The following is a 19,922-nucleotide window of genomic DNA, read 5'->3' on the forward strand; positions in this document are numbered from 1 at the left end:
TTACGGACTGTTCTGTTTTAACAGATTCTGCCTTTTATTTCGCATTGCCTCTTTTACTGTGTTGAGTGGATTTCTTTGTTCCATTAACTTTCAGTAGCCTTTGGTAATGTCCAGAAGTGTTAAGAATGATTATGTCCTCTCTGAACATGTGAATTTTTGATTATGCACTAACCCTCTAATGAGTTTGTTGTGAGTTTGGTGTGGAGGAAGTTTTCAAGGGTCAAGAGAGGAGGATGATATAATATGATCAAGAAGAGTGAAAAGTCTAAGCTTGGGGATGCCCCCGTGGTTCATCCCTGCATATTTCAAGAAGACTCAAGCATCTAAGCTTGGGGATGCCCAAGGCATCCCCTTCTTCATCGACAACTTATCAGGTCACCTCTAATGAAACTATATTTTTATTCCGTCACATCTTATGTGCTTTACTTGGAGCGTCTGTTTGTTTTTGTTTTTGTTTGAATAAAATCGGATCCTAGCATTCCTTGTGTTGGAGAAAGACACACTCCGCTTTTTCATATGAACACTGGTGTTCTTAGCTTTACTTTAATGTTCATGGTGAAGGTTGAAAACCGCTTCGTTGATTGCTATTTGGTTGGAAACAGAAAATGCTTCATGTGGTTAATGGTATATGGTCTTGAATAATTTGATACTTGGCAATTGTTTTGAGCTCAAATAGATCATGTTTAAGCTCTTGCATCATGTGGTTTAAACCTATTAGTGGAGAACTACCGTAGAGCTTGTTGAAATTTGGATTGCATGATTGATCTCTCTACAGTCTAGATATTTTTTGGTAAAAGTGTTTGAGCAACAAGGAGACAGTGTAGAGTCTTATAATGCTTGCAATATGTTCTTATGTAAGTTTTGTTGTACCGGTTCATACTTGTGTTTTGCTTCAAACAACCTTGCTAGCCAAAGCCTTGTACTGAGAGGAAATGCTTCTCGTGCATCCAAAAACCTTGAGCCAAAACCCATGCCATTTGTGTCCATCATAACTACCTACTATGTGGTATTTCTCTGCCATTCCAAAGTAAATTGCTTGCGTGCTACCTTTAAAATTTCATTCCTTGTCTTTGCAATACATAGCTCATGGGAAAATAGCTTAAAAACTATTGTGGTATTGAATATGTTGCTTATGTATCTTATTTCTTATAAGTTGCTTGTTGAGCGGTAACCATGTTTCTGGGGACGCCATCAACTTTTTACACCTTTGTTGAATATCATGTGAGTTTCTATGCATGTTTGTCTTGTCTGAAGTAAGGGTGATTTATCATGATTAAATGGTTTGAGTATGCATATTGTTAGAGAAGAACATTGGGCCGCCAACCAAAGCCATGTATCATGGTGGAAGTTTCAGCTTGGACATTAATCCTCAATCTCTTATGAGAATATTATCTGTTGTTGAATGCTTAAGCATTAAAAGAGGAGTCCATTATCTGTTTTCTATGTTGTCCCGGTATGGATGTCCTCAAGTTGAGATATATCAAAACTGAGAAATCAAATGCGATCTATCTCCTTGGACCTTTGTACAGGTGGCATAGAGGTACCCCTTTGTGACACTTGGTTGAAACATATGTAATGCAATGATAATCCATGGAAATCCGAGCTAATTAGGACAAGGTGCGGGCACTATTGGTATCCGATGCATGAGGCTTGCAACTTATAGGAGGTTTTATGCATAACACATATGAATTATTACTACCGTTGACAAAATTATTTCCATGTTTTCAAAATAAAAAGCTCTAGCACATGAGTAATCCATGCTTCCCTCTGCGAAGGGCCTTTCTTTTACTTTATGTTGGGTCAGTTTACCTACTTCTTTCTATCTTAGAAGCAAACACTTGTGTCAACTGTGTGCATTGATTCCTACATGTTTACCTATTGCACTTGTTATATTACTTTGTGTTGACAAATATCCATGAGATATACATGTTGAAGTTGAAAGCAACTGCTGAAACTTATATCTTCCTTTGTGTTGCTTCAAAACCGGAAATTCAATTCGGCTCCCGGGTGCGTATGCTCCCTCTACCAAAAAAACATATTTCGAAATGTCAAAAAATTTGGATAAAAAATTCTACATGTACATCTCCATAATGTATGTGCATTCGCTAAGTTTCACGAAAAACCAATATTTTTTGTGGTCTATGTAAAAAGGAGAAACTTTATCTTGTGAAAAGCATTTTTTTTAGCACTGAATTTTGTCTTTTTTACACACGTCACATGATAAGTCGATTTTTTTATGAAACGACTTTGTGAGCGCGTAGCACATGAAGATGTACGTACAAATTTTTTGTTTCAATTTTTTTGAAATTTAAAATGTACATAACATGCATTTTAAAATATAGGGAGCATATGCACCCATGTTCCAAAACACCACTCCCCTTCAAAACCTTCTATTAAGAATCTATTGCTTTATGAGTTAACTCTTATGCAAGACTTATTGATGCTTGTCTTGAAAGTACTATTCATTAAAAGTCTTTGCTATATGATTCAGTTGTTTAGTCATTATCTTTACCATTGCTTTGAATCACTTCATTCACTTCATATGCTTTACAATAGTATTGATCAAGATTATGATAGTAGCATGTCACTTCAGAAATTATCCTTGTTATCAATTACCTACTCGAGGGCGAGTAGGAACTAAGCTTGGGGATGCTTGATACGTCTCAAACGTATCTATAATTTCTTATGTTCCATGCTAGTTTTATGACAATACTCACATGTTTTATATACACTTTATATCATTTTGATGCATTTTCCGGCACTAACCTACTAACAAGATGCCGAAGCGCCAGTTCCTGTTTTCTGCTGTTTTTGGTTTCAGAAATCCTACACAGGAAATATTATCGGAATTGGACGAAACAAAAGCCCACGGTCTTATTTTGCTCGGAGCCTTCCAGAAGTCCGAAGAGGAGACGAAGAGGGGCGACGAGACGGCCACACCCTAGGGGGGCGCGGCCCCACCCCTGGGCGCGCCGCCCTATGGGGTGGGCCCCTCGAGCGTCCCCCGACTCTGCCCCTTCGCCTATATATTCTCTCCGTCGTGAAAACCCTATCACCGAGAGCCACGATACGAGAAAAGTTCCTGAGACGCCGCCGCCGCCAATCCCATCTCGGGGGATTCAGGAGATCGCCTCCGGCACCCTGCCGGAGAGGGGAATCATCACCGGAAGGCTCTACATCATCATGCCCGCCTCCGGATTGATGCGTGAGTAGTTCATCATTGGATTATGGGTCCATAGCAGTAGCTAGATGGCTGTCTTCTCCTCTTGTGCTATCATGTTTAGATCTTGTGAGCTGCCTATCATGATCAAGATCGTCTATTTGTAATGCTACATGTTGTGTTTGTTGGGATCCGATGAATATGGAATACTATGTCAAGTTGATTAATTGATCTATCATATATGTGTTGTTTATGTTCTTGCATGCTCTCCGTTGCTAGTAGAGGCTCGGCCAAGTTGATACTTGTGACTCCAAGAGGGAGTATTTATGCTCGATAGTGGGTTCATGCCTCCATTGAATCCGGGACGGTGACAAAAAGTTCTAAGGTTGTGGATGTCTTGTTGCCACTAGGGATAAAACATCGATGCTTTGTCTAAGGATATTTGTGTTGATTACATTACGCACGGTACTTAATGCAATTGTCTCGTTGTTTGCAACTTAATACTGGAAGGGGTGCGGATGCTAACCCGAAGGTGGACTTTTTAGGCATAGATGCATGCTTGGATAGCGGTCTATGTTCTTTATCGTAATGCCCTAAGTAAATCTCATAGTAGTCATCATGATATGTATGTGCATTGTTATGCCCTCTCTATTTGTCAATTGCCCAACTGTAATTTGTTCACCCAACATGCTATTTATCTTACTGGAGAGACACCACTAGTGAACTGTGGACCCCGGTCCATTCTTTTACATCTGAAATACAATCTCATCGCAATCTCTGTTCTCTGTTGTTCTTCGCAAACAAACATCATTCTCCACACCATACGTTTAATCCTTTGTTTACAGCAAGCCGGTGAGATTGACAACCTCACTCGTTAAGTTGGGGCAAAGTATTTTGATTGTGTTGTGCGGGTTCCACGTTGGCGCCGGAATCCCCGGTGTTGCGCCGCACTACACTCCTCCACCAACAACCTTCACGTGGCCTTCATCTCCTACTGGTTCGATAACCTTGGTTTCTTTCTGAGGGAAAACTTACTGCTGTGCGCATCACACCTTCCTCTTGGGGTTCCCAACGAACGTGTGCATCACGCGTCATCAAGCAACGGTGATGATCAACACGTCTCAAAGCCTAATAATTATTGGTGCACACAAAAACCTTCACACACTCTTTATTAAATCTAGATAAACGGCGGCGGCGGTGGAGGGATGCTTCACCGTGGAACCACAACTCAATGCCCAACTCTCCAATTTCTGAATTCCCTAAAGCATAGCCTTAATCAAAACACACACACACACACACAAATCCTAATGACCCATGACATGACCTAGCTAAAAATAACATACACAAATAGAAACTGCAACCAACTCAAGCGTCTACATGGTTCAGTCACCTCCTTGGCAAGCCGCAAGCTTCTAGGTCGATGGAGTTTTGAAACAATAGAAGTAAAGGATGCTCTTTTCAATTTTTCTTATCTAAAACTATCATTTTTATCAACCTGAAATCTAGAGGCTTTGCTAGTATAAACTAAAACTATGTATTTTTTGTCAAAAAAAAACTATTATTAAGAGAAATATCGAACAATACAAAGCATCTCAATAAAAAGGATATAACTAATTTAATGGTACAGGACTAACTTTCCATAAATTAATTGTGTGAGAAGGGTGCCGAGACAAAGCGGAACAGCGCCAGCGCCGCCTGCTTCTCCGGCGACTTGACGGCGAAGCTCGTCCCCCGCCAGCGTTCAACCGTCCTTCTCCGCCGGCCATACCCACGTTACGTCCGGAAGCGTTTCGCCGCCGCCCCCTCCCCTCGCGGGCCTCCTGTAGCTGAAGCAAGCGCTCGCCGCTAGGCCGCATCGTCTCGTCTGGAACCCTAATCGTCCATCAAGGGAGGCGCCGCAAGTCGGAGCCCCTCCCAGTCGTTGGGTCGAACCGGGACCGAGGGCAATGGAATCGGAGGTACAGAGGGCGGAGATGCTGCTGGCGCCGACGATGGCGTTCAAGAAGGTGCAGATGGCGGACAAGTACCCCAAGGGCCAGTCCCGCGGCCGCCAGTGGAAGCACCTGCGCTTCCTCCTCCAGGCCGCCGACGCCACCTCGCTTCCCCCGGACCGCCCCAACTGTGAGCGCCTTGCTACCTTTCCCCTGGTGAATTTTTTTTAGACTAACTCCCCTGGTGAATTTCTCACTTGATCTGCAAATCATGTGGAATCGTAGATTTTAGGGCTTCATCTGCTGCGCGTCTTGCTAATTTAGGCGTTTTAAAAGAAATTTATGATACACTTCAGGCCTACAAACTTGTGGTGGCTTGAGATTGGGAATTGTTTATAGATTCTTTTTTCCCCAACAGTTCTTCGAGATTGTACATTGTGCTTTTTTTCTTGTCCTAACAAATAGCAGCAATTGATTTTCTTCTTCTTAGGTTAGAAGGTACAAACTTACAGTTTAGCTTAGGCCTTAGATGCAAAAACTTCTGTCTGAATCATCATCATTTATTTATTCGATCTAGGAGAAGTAATTTCTGTTGGATAAAAGTGGGTTCCGCACTTGAGCTTGATTGAATGACATGCTATAGAATGAAAAGGCTGCTGGATTTTGTTTAAAATGCGTGCCTTCTGTAATAGTAGTATTAGCTTTCTCTGCACTTGTTTATCTAATTACAAGTACAAGGCTGGATAATAGAAAAATAACTTGATATTAGTGAATTTGTGTTATTGATGTGTCAAATTGGTCTACATGTCTAGTTTATTATAGAGCAAACTGTGGCAAATACAATGTTTAAGTATGGTGTTTTATGCAGATCTAAATATTCAGTCACCGCCATCCATTTATCCACCAAAGAGATACTGTGACGTAACAGGTTTTGAGGTAAGTTTCACCCCATTACTGAACTCCCCTATTGATTTGCATACCCTGGAGTGTCTGTAAACAATAAGTTTTGAAAATTGAAGATATTTACATTCAAAATAGATCATAATGATGTGTTTGATGTTTACCTCTAAGAAGGTCATGTAAAAGTACATGTGTACCTTAGAAATCCCAGAGAATGGAAATTTCTGCTGTTCTTAACACGGCGTATAAGTTTAAAGGGATAAGCTGGCACTTTTTTAGATGAAAGGCTTATAGCCCTGCTTATCACTAAGCAAGAAAAACAGAACAAGGTTCTTACAACTCTAAAATTAAGCTGGGGACCTCCAGCTATCTTTACAAGCCCAGGGAACTGACAAGCGGTGAAACAACTACACCACCACCAAAAGAACGAAACTGTCAACAAAAGGAGCAGCAAACAACTCTTTACTCCCTAACTCCAACCTAAAAAAACACTACTAAAGAAAGACAGAAACAAGACAACAAGCTTAACACCAACTCCCAGTAAGCAAAAAACTTCAGTTTCTTGTTCTTCTGTTCGGAGCTTTAATCTTCTTCTTGCACCTCCTGATTGCCTAGTCAAACACTCCCTGCATCATTTCGTTCCAAAGCGGGCGCGGAGACTGTAAGAAAGATATCATTCCAAAAACTGCATCAGATGGCTTCTTAAGAACCTTGCCTTAAAAATCAGTTTCTTGCAAATGGTCCATAAGCTGGCACTTTTATTTAGTTATGTTGTTTTCCCAATAGCTGGCTTATAAGAAAACTCAGTAAGTTTTTAGAAGCTAGTTCTAAGGTACAGCAGTACCAGAAGGAATCAGCAAAACATAGTATTTGTGTTTGAGACTGTCCATGATCGTATTTCTGTATATGTTATTTGTACTTTTGAGCAACATTTTGTTTGGGGCTTCACTGGCTTTACTTATGTTGTATAAATGAACCAAGAGCACACTTTCTCGAAAGTAAAGCAGATGGATTATTGACAAGATAAGTTTATGAGTGCAATCTATGATTTGATATTGCATGATAATGTTTTGCGTAGGTTGGAATAAAACAAACAGTAGTCAGTTTAATTTCTGATTATCTGAGACTTGACTGTATTTGGTGAATTTTAAGTACTGTAGAAATACTGCCAAATAATGTGAAAATTTGCTGGCAGTGTATATGACCCATCGGAAGCTCTAAATCAGCATTATTCTAGCTGGCTTACTCCACTTTTATTGTTTCTGTTCGTGGGAGTTTACTCCAATTTTCCATATTCACTATACACTTGTTGCAATGTTTCTGAGATTTTATTCTGTCCTGACTACTTTAAATTTGTCAATTCATCCATGCGGTAGGGCTAATATAGTGTCAGTCTAATATAATACTGTTACAAACTTTTAGGCCTTGTTTGATAGGGGTGTATTTTAGGCCCAAGGGGATTCGGGATGGGAGGGGATTTGTTGAATCCCTCCTCTTCACCCAGTCCCCTCTATATATAATGTGGTTTAGTAATCAGGGATTAATGTGTGGAAATACATTTATGTGAGGATGCATTAAAAAATCAATCAACCTACCGATACAGTGGAGAAATCTGGATTTACACGGTTATTCGATGGTTTTGTGGGGATATTTGGGGTTGAGCCTGTACAAAGCTGGCCTGCCAAACAACCAAATGAGATTTTCTTGGGATCTCGGGTTGGGCGGGGAAAATACTCTGCAAAACCTATCAATAATGGCCTGCCAAACAAGGCCTTAAGGGGAAGCTGTAGTAGGTTCTTGATTATTGTAGTTAAGGGATTGTATAGCTCTTATAAATGGTTTGTGACTCAAAATGTTGGCATTGGAGAAATTCAGTTAAGATTGGGTTGGGATCAAAATTCAGATTGCATTACTGCTTGAATTATGTCTCATTTTAAAATGCTGTGAAACGATTTTGCTATCAAGCTATTTTTTGTTTTAATTTTGATATTTTCCCTGCTGCAACATAGTTAGGAGTGTTAAATCACGGTTTGCATGGGTTAACTAACCCGTGGATCAATTAACTTACTAGTACCCTCTCCGTTAGGGATTAAATGCCAGAGGGCCAATTCGCTAAGACCAAGAAAGTCCATAACTCTCCCTCAATAATTACTACATGCACCAATAGTTTCACAAAGAGAGAGAAAAGAGAACATGCATTGGGGGAGAGGACAATAAATGAGAGAGGCCTTCTAATCTCTAACAATTTAGAAAAGCTGTCTGACCTTATAATCTCTGAGGGAGGGAGTACTTATGAATAGCAATTCTGGAGAATTGCGAAACTGACAGTGTGGTTTTGAACAGTTTGAACCTGGCATGAACAGCCCTACACATATTCAATTGAAGTCTGCTGCTGTAACAAATTCGTTTACGAATAAACTAAGAACCTGCATAAACAAATAAGTGATACTCCCTCCGATTCATATTAATTGACTCCAATATGGATGTATCTAGAACTAAAATGTGTCTAGATACATTCATATTAGAGTCAATTAATATGAACCGGAGTAGATATCTTTTAGTCAATATTGATGATATAACAGTCCCCATAAGAAGTGAACTTAAGTCAATCAGATATATGGTAGGTCTTAGAGGTGAAAACTTGATAAGTTGGTTTGGCCTTATGACTGATGTTTTAGAACAGGCAGGTGAATTAAAACCAATAGTTTTGGTTGCCAAGTGATCTTTTCACAATTCTTCCGTCTCTCTTGTGGCCTCTATTTGAATTGGAGATAGGGAAAGCGGCCCTAGCCTCGATTTTGCTTGAAGATTGTGGTCTGCTCCTTCCATTCAGTAAAATGAGACAAGAGGAAATAATGATGTAGGCGTTTGCATGATACAGAAAAATATAATATAACTAAAGACAAAAAGACATCTATGTTGCTAAATTTTGTGTTCTCCTCATAATTATAACCAAAGATGATGTATCTCATCAACCAGTTCAAGTACAGCGTTGTGTATGACTCATCTATTGCTACATACATGCAATCACTGATTATAGATTTTCAGCGGCACTGGCTGATGCATTATTTGTGAATGTGTTTTGGTTGTGCATTAGATGCCATCTTATGTGCTTCGGTTATGGAGTACTTAGCAAGTCTGATATTTTTACCCTTAAATCTTCATGCAGGCACCATACGTGGATCCTAGGACGAAGCTACGTTATGCTGATCCAGAAGTGTTCAAGCAAATCAGAAATCTTCCTGATGAATATGTCCAAAGATATCTGGCCTTGAGGAATGCAGCAGTTGTACTACGATGACAAATTCCCCAAGTTACTGGAACTATTCTACTAGCAAGTATCCAGCTCTGTAATCCGAATGGAGGTTGTTTGCCTGCTAATTGTGCTGCTGCTCGTATGAGCATTCTGAATGTAGACCGAGGGTACTGAATTATTTTATCATTTCAATGAAATATTTTGCCCATATATATTATGTTGTGCCCAGATATAAGGCTCTGTTTTGTTATCTCTGTTGTTCATGTTGTGATAATTGATAGTTAAATATGTTTGTAGTCCGCAATAGGGTGAATGAGACATGGATACTGGCAACGCTGCAATTTGCAACAGGCAGTTTTTTATCATAAAATAGTTTATTAATGGTTGTTTAATTTCAGTGCCTGAAAACCGTTTGAAAAGTCACTGGATATAGGCTGAATAAAGATATTACAGTCCCTCGTCACCTCATGTATATATAGGATAGTAAGATTAAAAATCCTACTGTACTTACCAGTTTATCCTACTCCATTTGTCTCTGACTATCCATTAAACTTACTTAAGCAGGCAACAATGACACCATGGGTGCTAGCTATTCATCGCGGAACTCAACGACGGACAGCACCACGGGCGCCACCTCCGGCCGCTCCCTGATGCCGTCCAACCACTCTGGCCGGCCCTCCACCCATTTCTTGAGGAACGCCACCATGGCCCCGCCGACGAACCGCCTCATGGGCGCCCTGGCCTCGCCGCTCTTGCAGACGGCGCGCGTCGCCAGGCCCTTGGCGCCGGTGGTCACGTCGTCCATCATGTCGGTGTGCCCGTAGTCCCTGGCCACGAGGTGGCACGCCGGCGCCGCGCACTCGCGGTAGAACGCGGCATGGCTCACGCCCAGCGGCGCGCACGGCGGGCACAGGAAGTTGCGGGGCACCTCGCCGAGGCCCGTGCCGATGACCATGATGGGCGCCGGGACGTGCAGCGGGGTTTCTTTGTAGGTGAGTATGGGCGGGGGCGTCTGGTTGCCGAGGCCCGTGCCGTCCACGGGGTCGACGGCGATCAGGGCCGCGAGTGGCAGGGAGGTCTTGGCGTGGCCCAGCGCGAGCGCGAAGGCCACCTTGCCGCCGCGGCTGTGCCCGGAGATGGACACCTGGTAATGGAAGCGTTAGTACTAAATGAGTGTGGTGTGAATTGTTTGTTACAGATACAGAGCAATCGCTCGATGGCATGGGTAAAACTTACAGCGGTCAGGTTGGGGCGAACGTTGGGTGGGAGCGAGGAGGACAGGCCGTCGTCGGCGAGCCAGTCTATGACGGCGGCCGCCGAGTTTATCTCTCCGGTGGTGTCGGGGCCGGAGAAAGTGTAGAGCTGCGATTCGTTCGCGTCTTGAGGAGGAGAAGGAAGTTGATTCCAACGATGCAGAAATTAGCTAGCATGGTTTTTTCGAGAGTAAGTACCTGAGGGCCGACGACGATGAAGCCATGGGAGGCCACATGCTGGAGCAGCTGGGAGTAGAAGTAGTTGTTGGCGAGGTAGCCGTGCAAGAAGACGACCACCGGGTACTCCCCTGCGTCGCACGGTGCGGCTACCAGAAGCGGCTTTGGCGGGCCGGCTACACTGGCTGTGGCTGGAGAGCACCTCGTGGTCTTGGCCTCCTGGACATGGGCAAGGCTGGTGCCGTGGCGTCCATGGTCGAACACGTCTCCTGCAGACGCCATGGTGAGAAGCAGTAGACAGTAGTAGTATGCTAAGGCCACGAATCTTGCAGAGGCGGACATGTTAACTCTGAGTTTGTGAGGGTTAGGCATTCTCCAGCGGTCCGACGCAAAACGGCTGCAAAATAATTGGTCGCGTTCACATTATCCAAAAACTCCAGCTGAGTGGCTCGATGCAAAATATTCGGGCTGTTCGTGAGAATGCAAACGCGACCCAAATATAGCCGCGAATGCGTCGGGCCCTTTGCATTTGGGCCTGCTTGCCAGTGACCACGGCTTCTTCGTCTTCTACACGAGTGATGCTCAACAGCTTTCGGCATCGCGTTAATGGTGTATCTCACCTTCCGTGGCTGCGCTGCGGCTTCAGCGCTAGGGCATTGATGAAGCCGAGGCAGCAACCCAGCCTTTTCAAGGGGCACTGGGGCGACAATTTCCTCGCCCACTTCATTGCCATCGTTCTTATCCTCGCCACCCGCCTTCTCCCGACCTACGCCATGGGAAAATATGGCCCTTCCACAAGACGAAGCATGGCGGCAAGAAGCCGCGGAAGCACCGCTACATTCCGGTGGAGTTTGCGCAGTAGCTGTGGGAGGAAAATCAGCCGGTGCCATGGTCAGATGTTGGGAAGAGGTTGGTACCTCAACTCCCACCGTGTTGTATGTCTCTCCCATGCCGCGTGCAGGACGAGAGAGGCATGAAGAGGTCTGGCGCCGCCTGTTCATACTGCCACCAGATCTACGCGACGACCTCGTGTTCACCCTCAACTCGTACAAATCACGTTCGGGATGTGGGAGTTCGACCCACGCCCTGAGCGGGATTCCTCGACGACGTCGAGTTCTTCAATCAGGAACTACCGATGATGACAACAATGATGACGGGACGCCAACAAGGACGTCGATGAGGATGAGGGAGAAGCAGGTGACTTAGGATCACGAAGACAACAACCACGAAGACGAGCAATTCGACAACGATGTTGTGGTGTGGGATCCGGACCACAACCGCCGGATCTCAACGAGGACGAGGATGAGGCCATCGAGCTTGCCATTTCCCAGAGCGAGCTCGACCATCTCGCCTAGTGGGATGGCCTCGCCGTCCAGCTTCGCGAGTCTGCGATGGGGCAGGGGGCACCGGTGACACCCAGCGTGAGGCGGGCGGGAGGTCTGCTGCTCCTCCCTTGGCGTGAGATCCGTGGCCTGAGCCGGCGATGTTGGCTCCCCTTCCTCTTCCTCCTCCCCGTTGGTATACACATGGGCATTGGGTATACTATCTGCCGCCACCGGTGCCAGACTGGTCATGGGAGATACCGGAGATCGTAGACCTCATCGGCGACGACTAGACGCCCACGGTTGCTCCGTTTTTAGATTTACCCATGTTTCTTTTTAAAAGCTATGTCTTAACTATGTATTTCTATCAAAGAAAAAATCAAAAAAAAAAACTTCGGGGTCACTAGGGGCACCCAGACGTAAACGGTGAGCAGGTCTTTTTCAGTCTATTTCATGTCCACGATCCGATGCAATCGGACACGTGCGGTCACTTTTGGTGACCGAAATGCGCCGGGGCTTAGGAGTGCATGTGGCTACTTAACGGCCCTGTGTTCTTGGTGTTCCTTATCTCCAGGATTCTTGATATTTTGTCCGGACAGTGTCTGTCTTCACATGGGCATGCTCTTGCCTTACGTTTAGATAGATTGGGACATTCCCTTGTTTCCATCTTCGACTAGTCTTATGTTCACATGTCAGTTTCACATCCTATGCTCCTTGAGAAAATGGTGGTATCAGATTTTCACCGCTGCAGTTGGCTAATGTAAGATTCTGACATTGAGCTCACTGGTATAAAGCGTAACGAAGCTGCAACAAATTATCTAATATACTACATCAGAAAGAAAGGAAAGCTGCGTAGCAGGAGCATATACTCCCATATACAGTGAATTTCTGGATCTCGAGCCCTATTTATAAGTGAACCATCAGCAAAATCATCATCAAAGTAACCTTATGATGACGGCGGCAACTCGTACCTGCTGCGACCTTAGTTTGGTCCAAGTAACGTGGGGATGGAATTCCCTGCGACCTCCCCATAACCTAGCCCAAAACCAGCCTAATCAACTCTAATCCCTGCGGTTGATAGAATCTATAGCTACTACTCCCCGTTGACTCCCACAATCCTGTTGACTCCCACAATACAGTATAAACACCAAACCATAAATACATCTAGCATTAAGGTTGCATGTGGCATGCCTTCAGCATTAGATAGTTCCGTTTTCAGAGGTTTCACGCAATGTTAAGAAAATCGATAATCGTTAACTGCTCGGCCGGCTTGGGAGTAGCGATTAATCGGAATTCAGACGATTAACTGATTTAATCGGTCGGCTATTAATCGGTGCAACCTACATAAATTAGCACCTAAAAAAATTTATAAAAGAAAAATAATAATATATGAGCCTCTATATGTCTCTCCCTACTTCTCTAAAGCCTAAAATCCTAGAAAAACTTGTACGCTTCTCCTTCATGACCTAATCTTTAAGGTCAGGAGCGAATCAGGATCCAGTAGCCGAAGCCGTGTTCCTTCCTTCCACTTCTTCTCCTCTCACTTCTGAAGTTTATATTCTCCCACCACCTACCTAGGGTACAACCCCTCTTACACATCAACCACCTAACCTATTGAAAGCGTCCTCCAGTTCCTGGACGAGCTCCTCATGGTGATCAAGCTCCTATAATCTGAAGTCTGAGAAACTATGAGTAACTGGTCTGGGAGCGCAAGAAACTTTTTGGCAACAGTGGAAATGAAGCTACTGGAGGCTGCAATCAAGCGGGAGCTTCGCAAAATCTACTTTATTGGGGAGGGGTGATGCTTGTATTGGCGATATGCATTGAAAATATTGTAACTTTTTTGACCAAGTGTGGTAGTTAATCGGGAAAATACCTAGTAATCAGACTTTCAGACAGATTAATCGGGCTAAAGGATTAACACAAGAAATTAATGGTAATCGACAAGGTCAAGCCCCTAGTAGCGATTAATCGGCCTAGTAATCGTTGAATCGGCCTAGTTTTTGAACAGTGGTTTCACGGAACATGAGCGACTAGCGGCTTAATTTACAAAAGCACTTGCTTGGAACTTGGAATTTCATCGTGGTAGTGCAACATCTAATACATACACACACTACGTTAGCACATCTAAAAGGATCGTCCTACTGCATAAACAGATCACTAGGATTTCTCAGCTTCATCTGCCTCCATTGCCCCATCTTGTGCCATGAGAATTCTGTACACTCTTTTGGAGCATACCGGTCCCACCCTCCTGCTTTCCTCACCAAGGGAATCTTCGCACTTCAAGTCTTTAAGCAAAACCTCCTTCTCGCGATCCTGTTACATAGAGAAAGTTAAGAGCGCCTGGAGGCATACTGTCAAACTACTGCACTATACAAGGGTGACACTCACAGTTTTACTGGGATCCATATACACATTCAGAAGAGATCTCATGGTGTGGTACTTCTTCCAGATTGCATGGGCAAATCTTGGCTGGACTTTAGGGATAGCTAGTAGGGACATGAACCTGTCACAGGTGAGAGGAATTAGCATTAGCATAGGATATACATGTTACACTGATTCGAAAGTTGGAAGTCTGAAACTGACGAGTTAACAATTATCAAACTGCGCTTGGATGAACAGTTGGAAGTAAGGGCAAGCTTTTTGTTGATGCTTAATATTGCCGCAACTAAAGTAAGAAGATTATTGGGGCCACAAAAAATGCGGCAAACAAAATGGCCACCACACCACAGTTGTGGCAAATTTCGGCAAGAAATTGTATCTATGACGTGTGAACATTGTGGCAAGCCAAAGTTGTGGCAAATAAACAAATAAATGCCTAAGAAACTGTAGCAGAGCTATGGATACTCGTCTCAACATTAGGCTGCAAACCAAACAAGCCTTAAAACTCTCGGTGGCGCGAGAAAACACCATCGAGTTGTACAAAATTTGAAGTGGGCACAAGATAAAATTATACAGTTCCTAGTGTCCTAAATAGCCTGACATAGTTCCAAGATGTGTTTTTTTATACACTAAGAGGTATGTGATTTTATAAAATCCCACAACCACACAAACGTTTTATCAGCTAATTCGTTAGGTCTGCACTCCGCCATATGATTAAAGATTCACTGTATTTATTATACTCTTGTTCATCATCATTTATTGTATGAAACTTTAATTGATTTTCTTGTATTAGTTTACAACTTCAATCACAATTCAATTCCACAAAAGGAAAACAAAGGTAAGGACCAAACTGAAGGCAAACTTTTGCAGAAATGGAATATAGCAGAAATGTGCTGCTTGTAATTTAAAAAGGAACAGTTTTCAATCTAGTAGTAGACAACAAATTACACAGAGAACATTAAATGGAAATGAAATTCAATGTATACTTCTAAGCTCAACTTACCAAGGATCCTTGTTAAGCTTAGCTTTATCCACAAAACCCGTCGGGATTATCACACCTTTAGCATGCACAGATAACCATGTCAATGGTTTCCTGCAGAACAGACAAAGGGAACAATGATAAAAATGGAACTGCTTCGAAATTCAGTAGAACCACATACATGAGCCATGAAGAAAAAACAAATGTGTTCGTCACATGTTATATTACACTTGGCCATGAAGGCCATCTGAATGGACCTACATGACAGCAATCATTATTATATTACACTTTGAAGGCATTAAGAGGTACATGTTCTATAATTGTCTGCTATTGAGGGAGAGCAACAGTTATCAACACGAACTGGTTGTTACATCAAAACATCCAGGTCATACTGGATGAGTTTTACTATGGTAACAGAGGTCACAGCCAAGGCACTGTGTTTTTGTGTCTTTCTGCAGAAAGTTTAAAGTGTTAGAGGTGTGACTTATGACTTAAGTATATACAGGAATCTTGACAAATTTGTGCCCTGATTTTGTCAAGAGAAGGACCAGCCAATAGCAAAGTAGCACATGAACTGGAAATTTTGTGAAACTGAAGTCAAAGAATTTATGCACCAAACATTACTAATGTAAGGTGCATCAATCTACGATCTAAAATCATGAAATGCCAGTTGTAACTTGTAACACAAAAGTTTGGCTGCCTTAAAATTAGCTAACATTTATTCTTATACCAATAAAACCAGAATATAATACATAGTGCTATGAGTTAAGGCATATGTAGACAGGTATATCCCTACTATGATCGAATTGGTCGGACATAGAAATGTTTGAATAGCAAGACCACATTCCCCTAAAAGAAAGCACAGACCACACAAAGCAATCAACATAGTGAAGCAGAAAAAAAAAAGATTCAACTTGCCTGAATTGGCAATTTGCAAGACTAGTTGTCAAGCCAACAACATGTTCTGCCACTTCAGATTCGTCTGTGCATTGCTTTGAGTGAACTCCATCATAGTGTGTTACTAATTTGCACAGAACCTAAACATACAAGTTCGTTAAATATTTTAGGGAGAGAAGTTCAGAATTTTTTTAAAAACAGACCTGTTCCACTTGTGGAGATCTACAGCCATTGGAGCCGGATGAGTTCTTATACTGACTTTGCTCACTGAAATGCCAAAATAAAAGATAGGAAAGTTTAGCAGGATTAAGTAAGGGAAGATGGTTTTGTCTACACTTACAAGTTACAACATTAGCGGAAATATTTCAGTAATGACATGCAGAATGAATAGCACAAAAGAACATTACAGGTGCAAGCTGTCAGTAGCATGTAAGTAACAGCAGTACAGAACTCCATACTGTCGGTGCATTAAGAAAACTATGAAACATAGCCAAAGAGATAAAACATGCATATGAGACAAAAACAGTTGAAAATGGTAATTCAGACTTAGAAGAACCAACCTCTTATTTATGTATTTCATCAATTTATTAGTGACATAGCAAATAGTGAATGTTGGATAGTGATTTTGAACTTCTACAACATGATCCCAGAACACTCCACTGTTTATACGATCACAGAATTCCTCAGCTTGGAGCACAAATAGAATATATGGCACTTCTGACACTGAATCTGGGTGCTGCATAAACATATGCCACTCTTAGGATATATATCAAATAGTATAAGCACTTAAGACAATTTTGGAAAGCAGACGCACAAAAATAGAAATACAATGAAGTTATGAACCCTGATTGAACAGGATAAATTTCACATGTTGTGAACTGAAATGTTAGGACTAATCAAAGTATGAACTGAGGTTGGGCTGGCAGAAGTGACTGCTGAGCTACATGACTAGCACTATCTAAATTCTCAATCAAATCAAAAGCATCAAAATGTCACGGGTTGTAAGGATAAATCTAACCACTTAGCCAATCATACATTATATTTCCACTAAAAGAGGGAACAGATTTTTCCATGAGAAAGTTTTACCAACTTAGAAATGCATGTTGTTCTAGCATCAGTTTAGTTATAGCCTAAAAAACCGATTGAGGCCATTGAGCCAAAACGACTCATACAAAATTTGAGATGTGGCACAGGCTCACAGATTCCTAAAGTCTTAATATGAACAAAAGAAACATGCATCACTGTATGATAGCTACCATATGATTGATAATCACCTGATCATCTTTACGGACCATCTTCCACAAAATCGATCCCCTCATTGGATTTTGCCCAACTTGATAGTTAAGTTTCTTCTCTGAAAACCTTGTCAGAAGAGGACCTGGTTTCAAGGTCCAGTCGCAGCAGTAGAGAAAGGTGAACACAATGCACGATAATTGATACTAACATGGTATTTTGATATGACTAACTTGATTTGCCAGGGTTCAACATACCTCCTATTGAGCCAGCTTCAATGATTGCTGAGTCGATCTTGGCGACAATAGATTCTAAAGCATGTTTTCCTGAATCCCAGTCTGCCTTTTGTTTTTCCAACTTCTTCTGCTCTGCTTGTTGAGCTTTATTAGCTTCTCTTTCCATCTTTCGTTCCTGCAAGTAAACAACACCCTCTCATACTCTCTATTCTCTGTCATGAACCACAACATGTTCTTCTATAACCACAAAAAAAGAACATGTTCTTCTACGAAAAACTTTACAAGCCAAACCTCCTGCTGCCGTTTTTTCTCTTCAGCTATTTTGTCTTTCTCTTCCTTACTGAGTCTCTTACGTTCCTATAAATGCACAAAGATCTCGTATTCAAGTTGCATCGTTCTGAAGCTGAATTAATAAATTACATGCTAAATCAGCCAGACCTGTTTTTTCGTTGCTTCTTTGATTGGCTGAGCATTCTCTTCCATGCTGTGTCTCTCCTCATTCTGCAGAGTAGAATTTGCGCAAGGCGGAATGAACTGAGCAAACTTATCTCTAGACCCAAAGTCGTCCAACTCATCATCACTGCTGTCCACAGGTATCGGACAAGAAGCTCCTGTAAGGCAAACGTACGAGTAACTCAGTCACTCCTACAAAACTGTATGCAGAGTTGCAGACACTAGAACATGCGTTCATCTAGCAGTTCATGTGATTGCATAGGACGTTTCCCACATAAGTAATGGAGGAAATAAAAGGAAAGCTCTCTAATAGCTAGGAGCTGAAATTCTCAGTTAGTATAAATAGGTTCGTATTGAAATCTAGCAAAAACAATATAATGAGCAGCTTCATATACGGTTGTAAGTAACCAACATGATGCCCGGAAGCCTGTTATTATAGAGATTAACTTGGCTATGGTTTGGGTATGATATAGGTTTATCTTTGAAGAAATCTAGCAAAAAACAATATATAAATGAGCAGCTTGGTATACGGTGTAAGTAACCAACATGATGTCCGGAAGCCTGTTATTATAGAGATTAACTTGGCTATGGTTGAGAAGCCACTTGTTCTCCACCAGCTAGCATCAAATTTCGCAGCAGAGCGAACAGCACATGTAATGCTTATCTAGTGTGGGAATTGCCGGTATTGGGGTTGCAAACATTCACTTCCACAAAAACCATCAGCGCAGTTCCATATAACTCAGAGTTTCAGCGGTACAATATTCGATTCTTTAATGCTTGCCTTTCATGACAAGTTGAGCTGCCCCATAAAGCATTAATTTCCATCTATTTAGCCACATAGCATCATGACTGCTCAACAAGATGATTATCAATCCATTCTTCAGTGCTCGAGTCTAGAGGAGTTAATCAGCTACGAGGCTAAGAGGAGAAGAAACCTCACCCGACGATGTAGGCACGCGGCCGGTAGAAGAGAAGGCCGGGGCAGTGGCAGAAGGCCCAGCCGGGCGCGGGCGCGGGGTGGTGAACCCCGGAGTCCCAGCAGCAGCAGCATTGTCGGGGGTCTCTGAGACGTACGGCGAGGTAGGGGTGTCGTCGTCGTCGTCGAGGATGATCGGCGGCCCGGACGGGCGCCGCTTCGGCGGGGGAGGGGCGCCGTCGTCGCCGTCGTCGCCGCGGGAGGTCGGGGTCGCGGAGACGCGCTGGTTCCAGGGGCGTATCGGGGAAGGGCAGAAGGCGCCGACGAAGTCCCGGGAGGACGTAGCGGGTGGGGTAGGGGAGAAGGCGCCGAGGAAGTCTGGAGGCGTGCTCCTGCTCGCCGCCGCAGCCGAGGAGGGAGTGGCACGGGAGCGCTTGCGGTTGCGGGGGGGGGCGGGGGTGAAGGCGGCGGGCACGTCGTCATCGTCGTCGGTGATCTCGACCACCGGGGCCTGGGTTGCCATCGTCTTCCCGGCGTCCGTCGTCGGATTTGGGGAATGGGGGCTGGGGGATTCGGCTCTAGGGTTTCTGCGGAGACGGTGGGGAATTTTTTCGATTTTTGGATTTCGCGGCTCGATGGGTTTCTCGTCCGCGGCGTGCGTGGAAAATATTTCGGCCCTTGTAGAGCCACGGCCGTTGCATTGCATCTATCCAACCTTTCTCCAATTTGATATACTCCTTTCCTCCCATGAAATACGTCTGAGATTTTTTTAGTTTGAATGTAACTAGTTACTAAATAGTATTAGGTACATCCAAATTCTGACAAAT

At 43.2% G+C, this 19,922-nt stretch overlaps 3 protein-coding genes across 3 annotated transcripts; 1 reads left to right on the top strand and 2 right to left on the bottom strand.

The window, feature by feature from the left end:
* Positions 1-4,856: 4,856 nt before the first annotated feature.
* Positions 4,857-9,457, top strand: LOC124674660 (chromatin-remodeling complex subunit ies6-like). The gene is made up of 3 exons (XM_047210706.1): positions 4,857-5,281; positions 5,960-6,027; positions 9,161-9,457. Exons 1-3 carry the CDS (start codon positions 5,107-5,109, stop codon positions 9,290-9,292), a joined length of 375 nt encoding a protein of 124 aa, XP_047066662.1. The 5' UTR covers positions 4,857-5,106; the 3' UTR covers positions 9,293-9,457.
* Positions 9,458-9,658: 201 nt separating this feature from the next.
* Positions 9,659-11,029, bottom strand: LOC124674659 (chlorophyllase-2-like). The gene is made up of 3 exons (XM_047210704.1): positions 10,699-11,029; positions 10,484-10,609; positions 9,659-10,391 (listed from the first exon to the last, which is right to left on the bottom strand). Exons 1-3 carry the CDS (start codon positions 11,017-11,019, stop codon positions 9,837-9,839), a joined length of 1,002 nt encoding a protein of 333 aa, XP_047066660.1. The 5' UTR covers positions 11,020-11,029; the 3' UTR covers positions 9,659-9,836.
* Positions 11,030-14,026: 2,997 nt separating this feature from the next.
* Positions 14,027-18,267, bottom strand: LOC124676048 (crossover junction endonuclease EME1). Its single transcript, XM_047212130.1, has 10 exons — positions 18,165-18,267; positions 18,018-18,083; positions 17,748-17,901; positions 17,532-17,635; positions 16,818-16,993; positions 16,461-16,524; positions 16,279-16,397; positions 15,385-15,474; positions 14,391-14,505; positions 14,027-14,315 (listed from the first exon to the last, which is right to left on the bottom strand). The coding sequence occupies exons 1-10, from the start codon at positions 18,207-18,209 to the stop codon at positions 14,160-14,162; spliced, it is 1,089 nt and encodes a 362-aa protein (XP_047068086.1). The 5' UTR covers positions 18,210-18,267; the 3' UTR covers positions 14,027-14,159.
* Positions 18,268-19,922: the final 1,655 nt, after the last annotated feature.

Source organism: Lolium rigidum, chromosome 7 (genome assembly GCF_022539505.1).
Source record: "Lolium rigidum isolate FL_2022 chromosome 7, APGP_CSIRO_Lrig_0.1, whole genome shotgun sequence".
Classification (NCBI taxonomy): domain Eukaryota; kingdom Viridiplantae; phylum Streptophyta; class Magnoliopsida; order Poales; family Poaceae; genus Lolium; species Lolium rigidum.

Coding starts and splice junctions, on each gene's coding strand:
- LOC124674660 (XM_047210706.1), top strand. CDS start 5,107: ATGGAATCGGAGGTACAGAGGGCGGAGATGCTGCTGGCGCCGACGATG. Junction 5,282..5,959: donor TCCCCCGGACCGCCCCAACT/GTGAGCGCCTTG, acceptor TGTTTTATGCAG/ATCTAAATATTCAGTCACCG. Junction 6,028..9,160: donor GTGACGTAACAGGTTTTGAG/GTAAGTTTCACC, acceptor ATCTTCATGCAG/GCACCATACGTGGATCCTAG.
- LOC124674659 (XM_047210704.1), bottom strand. CDS start 11,019: ATGTCCGCCTCTGCAAGATTCGTGGCCTTAGCATACTACTACTGTCTA. Junction 10,610..10,698: donor TCATCGTCGTCGGCCCTCAG/GTACTTACTCTC, acceptor AACGAATCGCAG/CTCTACACTTTCTCCGGCCC. Junction 10,392..10,483: donor TTCGCCCCAACCTGACCGCT/GTAAGTTTTACC, acceptor TTCCATTACCAG/GTGTCCATCTCCGGGCACAG.
- LOC124676048 (XM_047212130.1), bottom strand. CDS start 18,209: ATGGAAGAGAATGCTCAGCCAATCAAAGAAGCAACGAAAAAACAG. Junction 17,636..17,747: donor TGAAGCTGGCTCAATAGGAG/GTATGTTGAACC, acceptor CCTTGAAACCAG/GTCCTCTTCTGACAAGGTTT. Junction 16,525..16,817: donor ATGAAATACATAAATAAGAG/GTTGGTTCTTCT, acceptor TTGGCATTTCAG/TGAGCAAAGTCAGTATAAGA.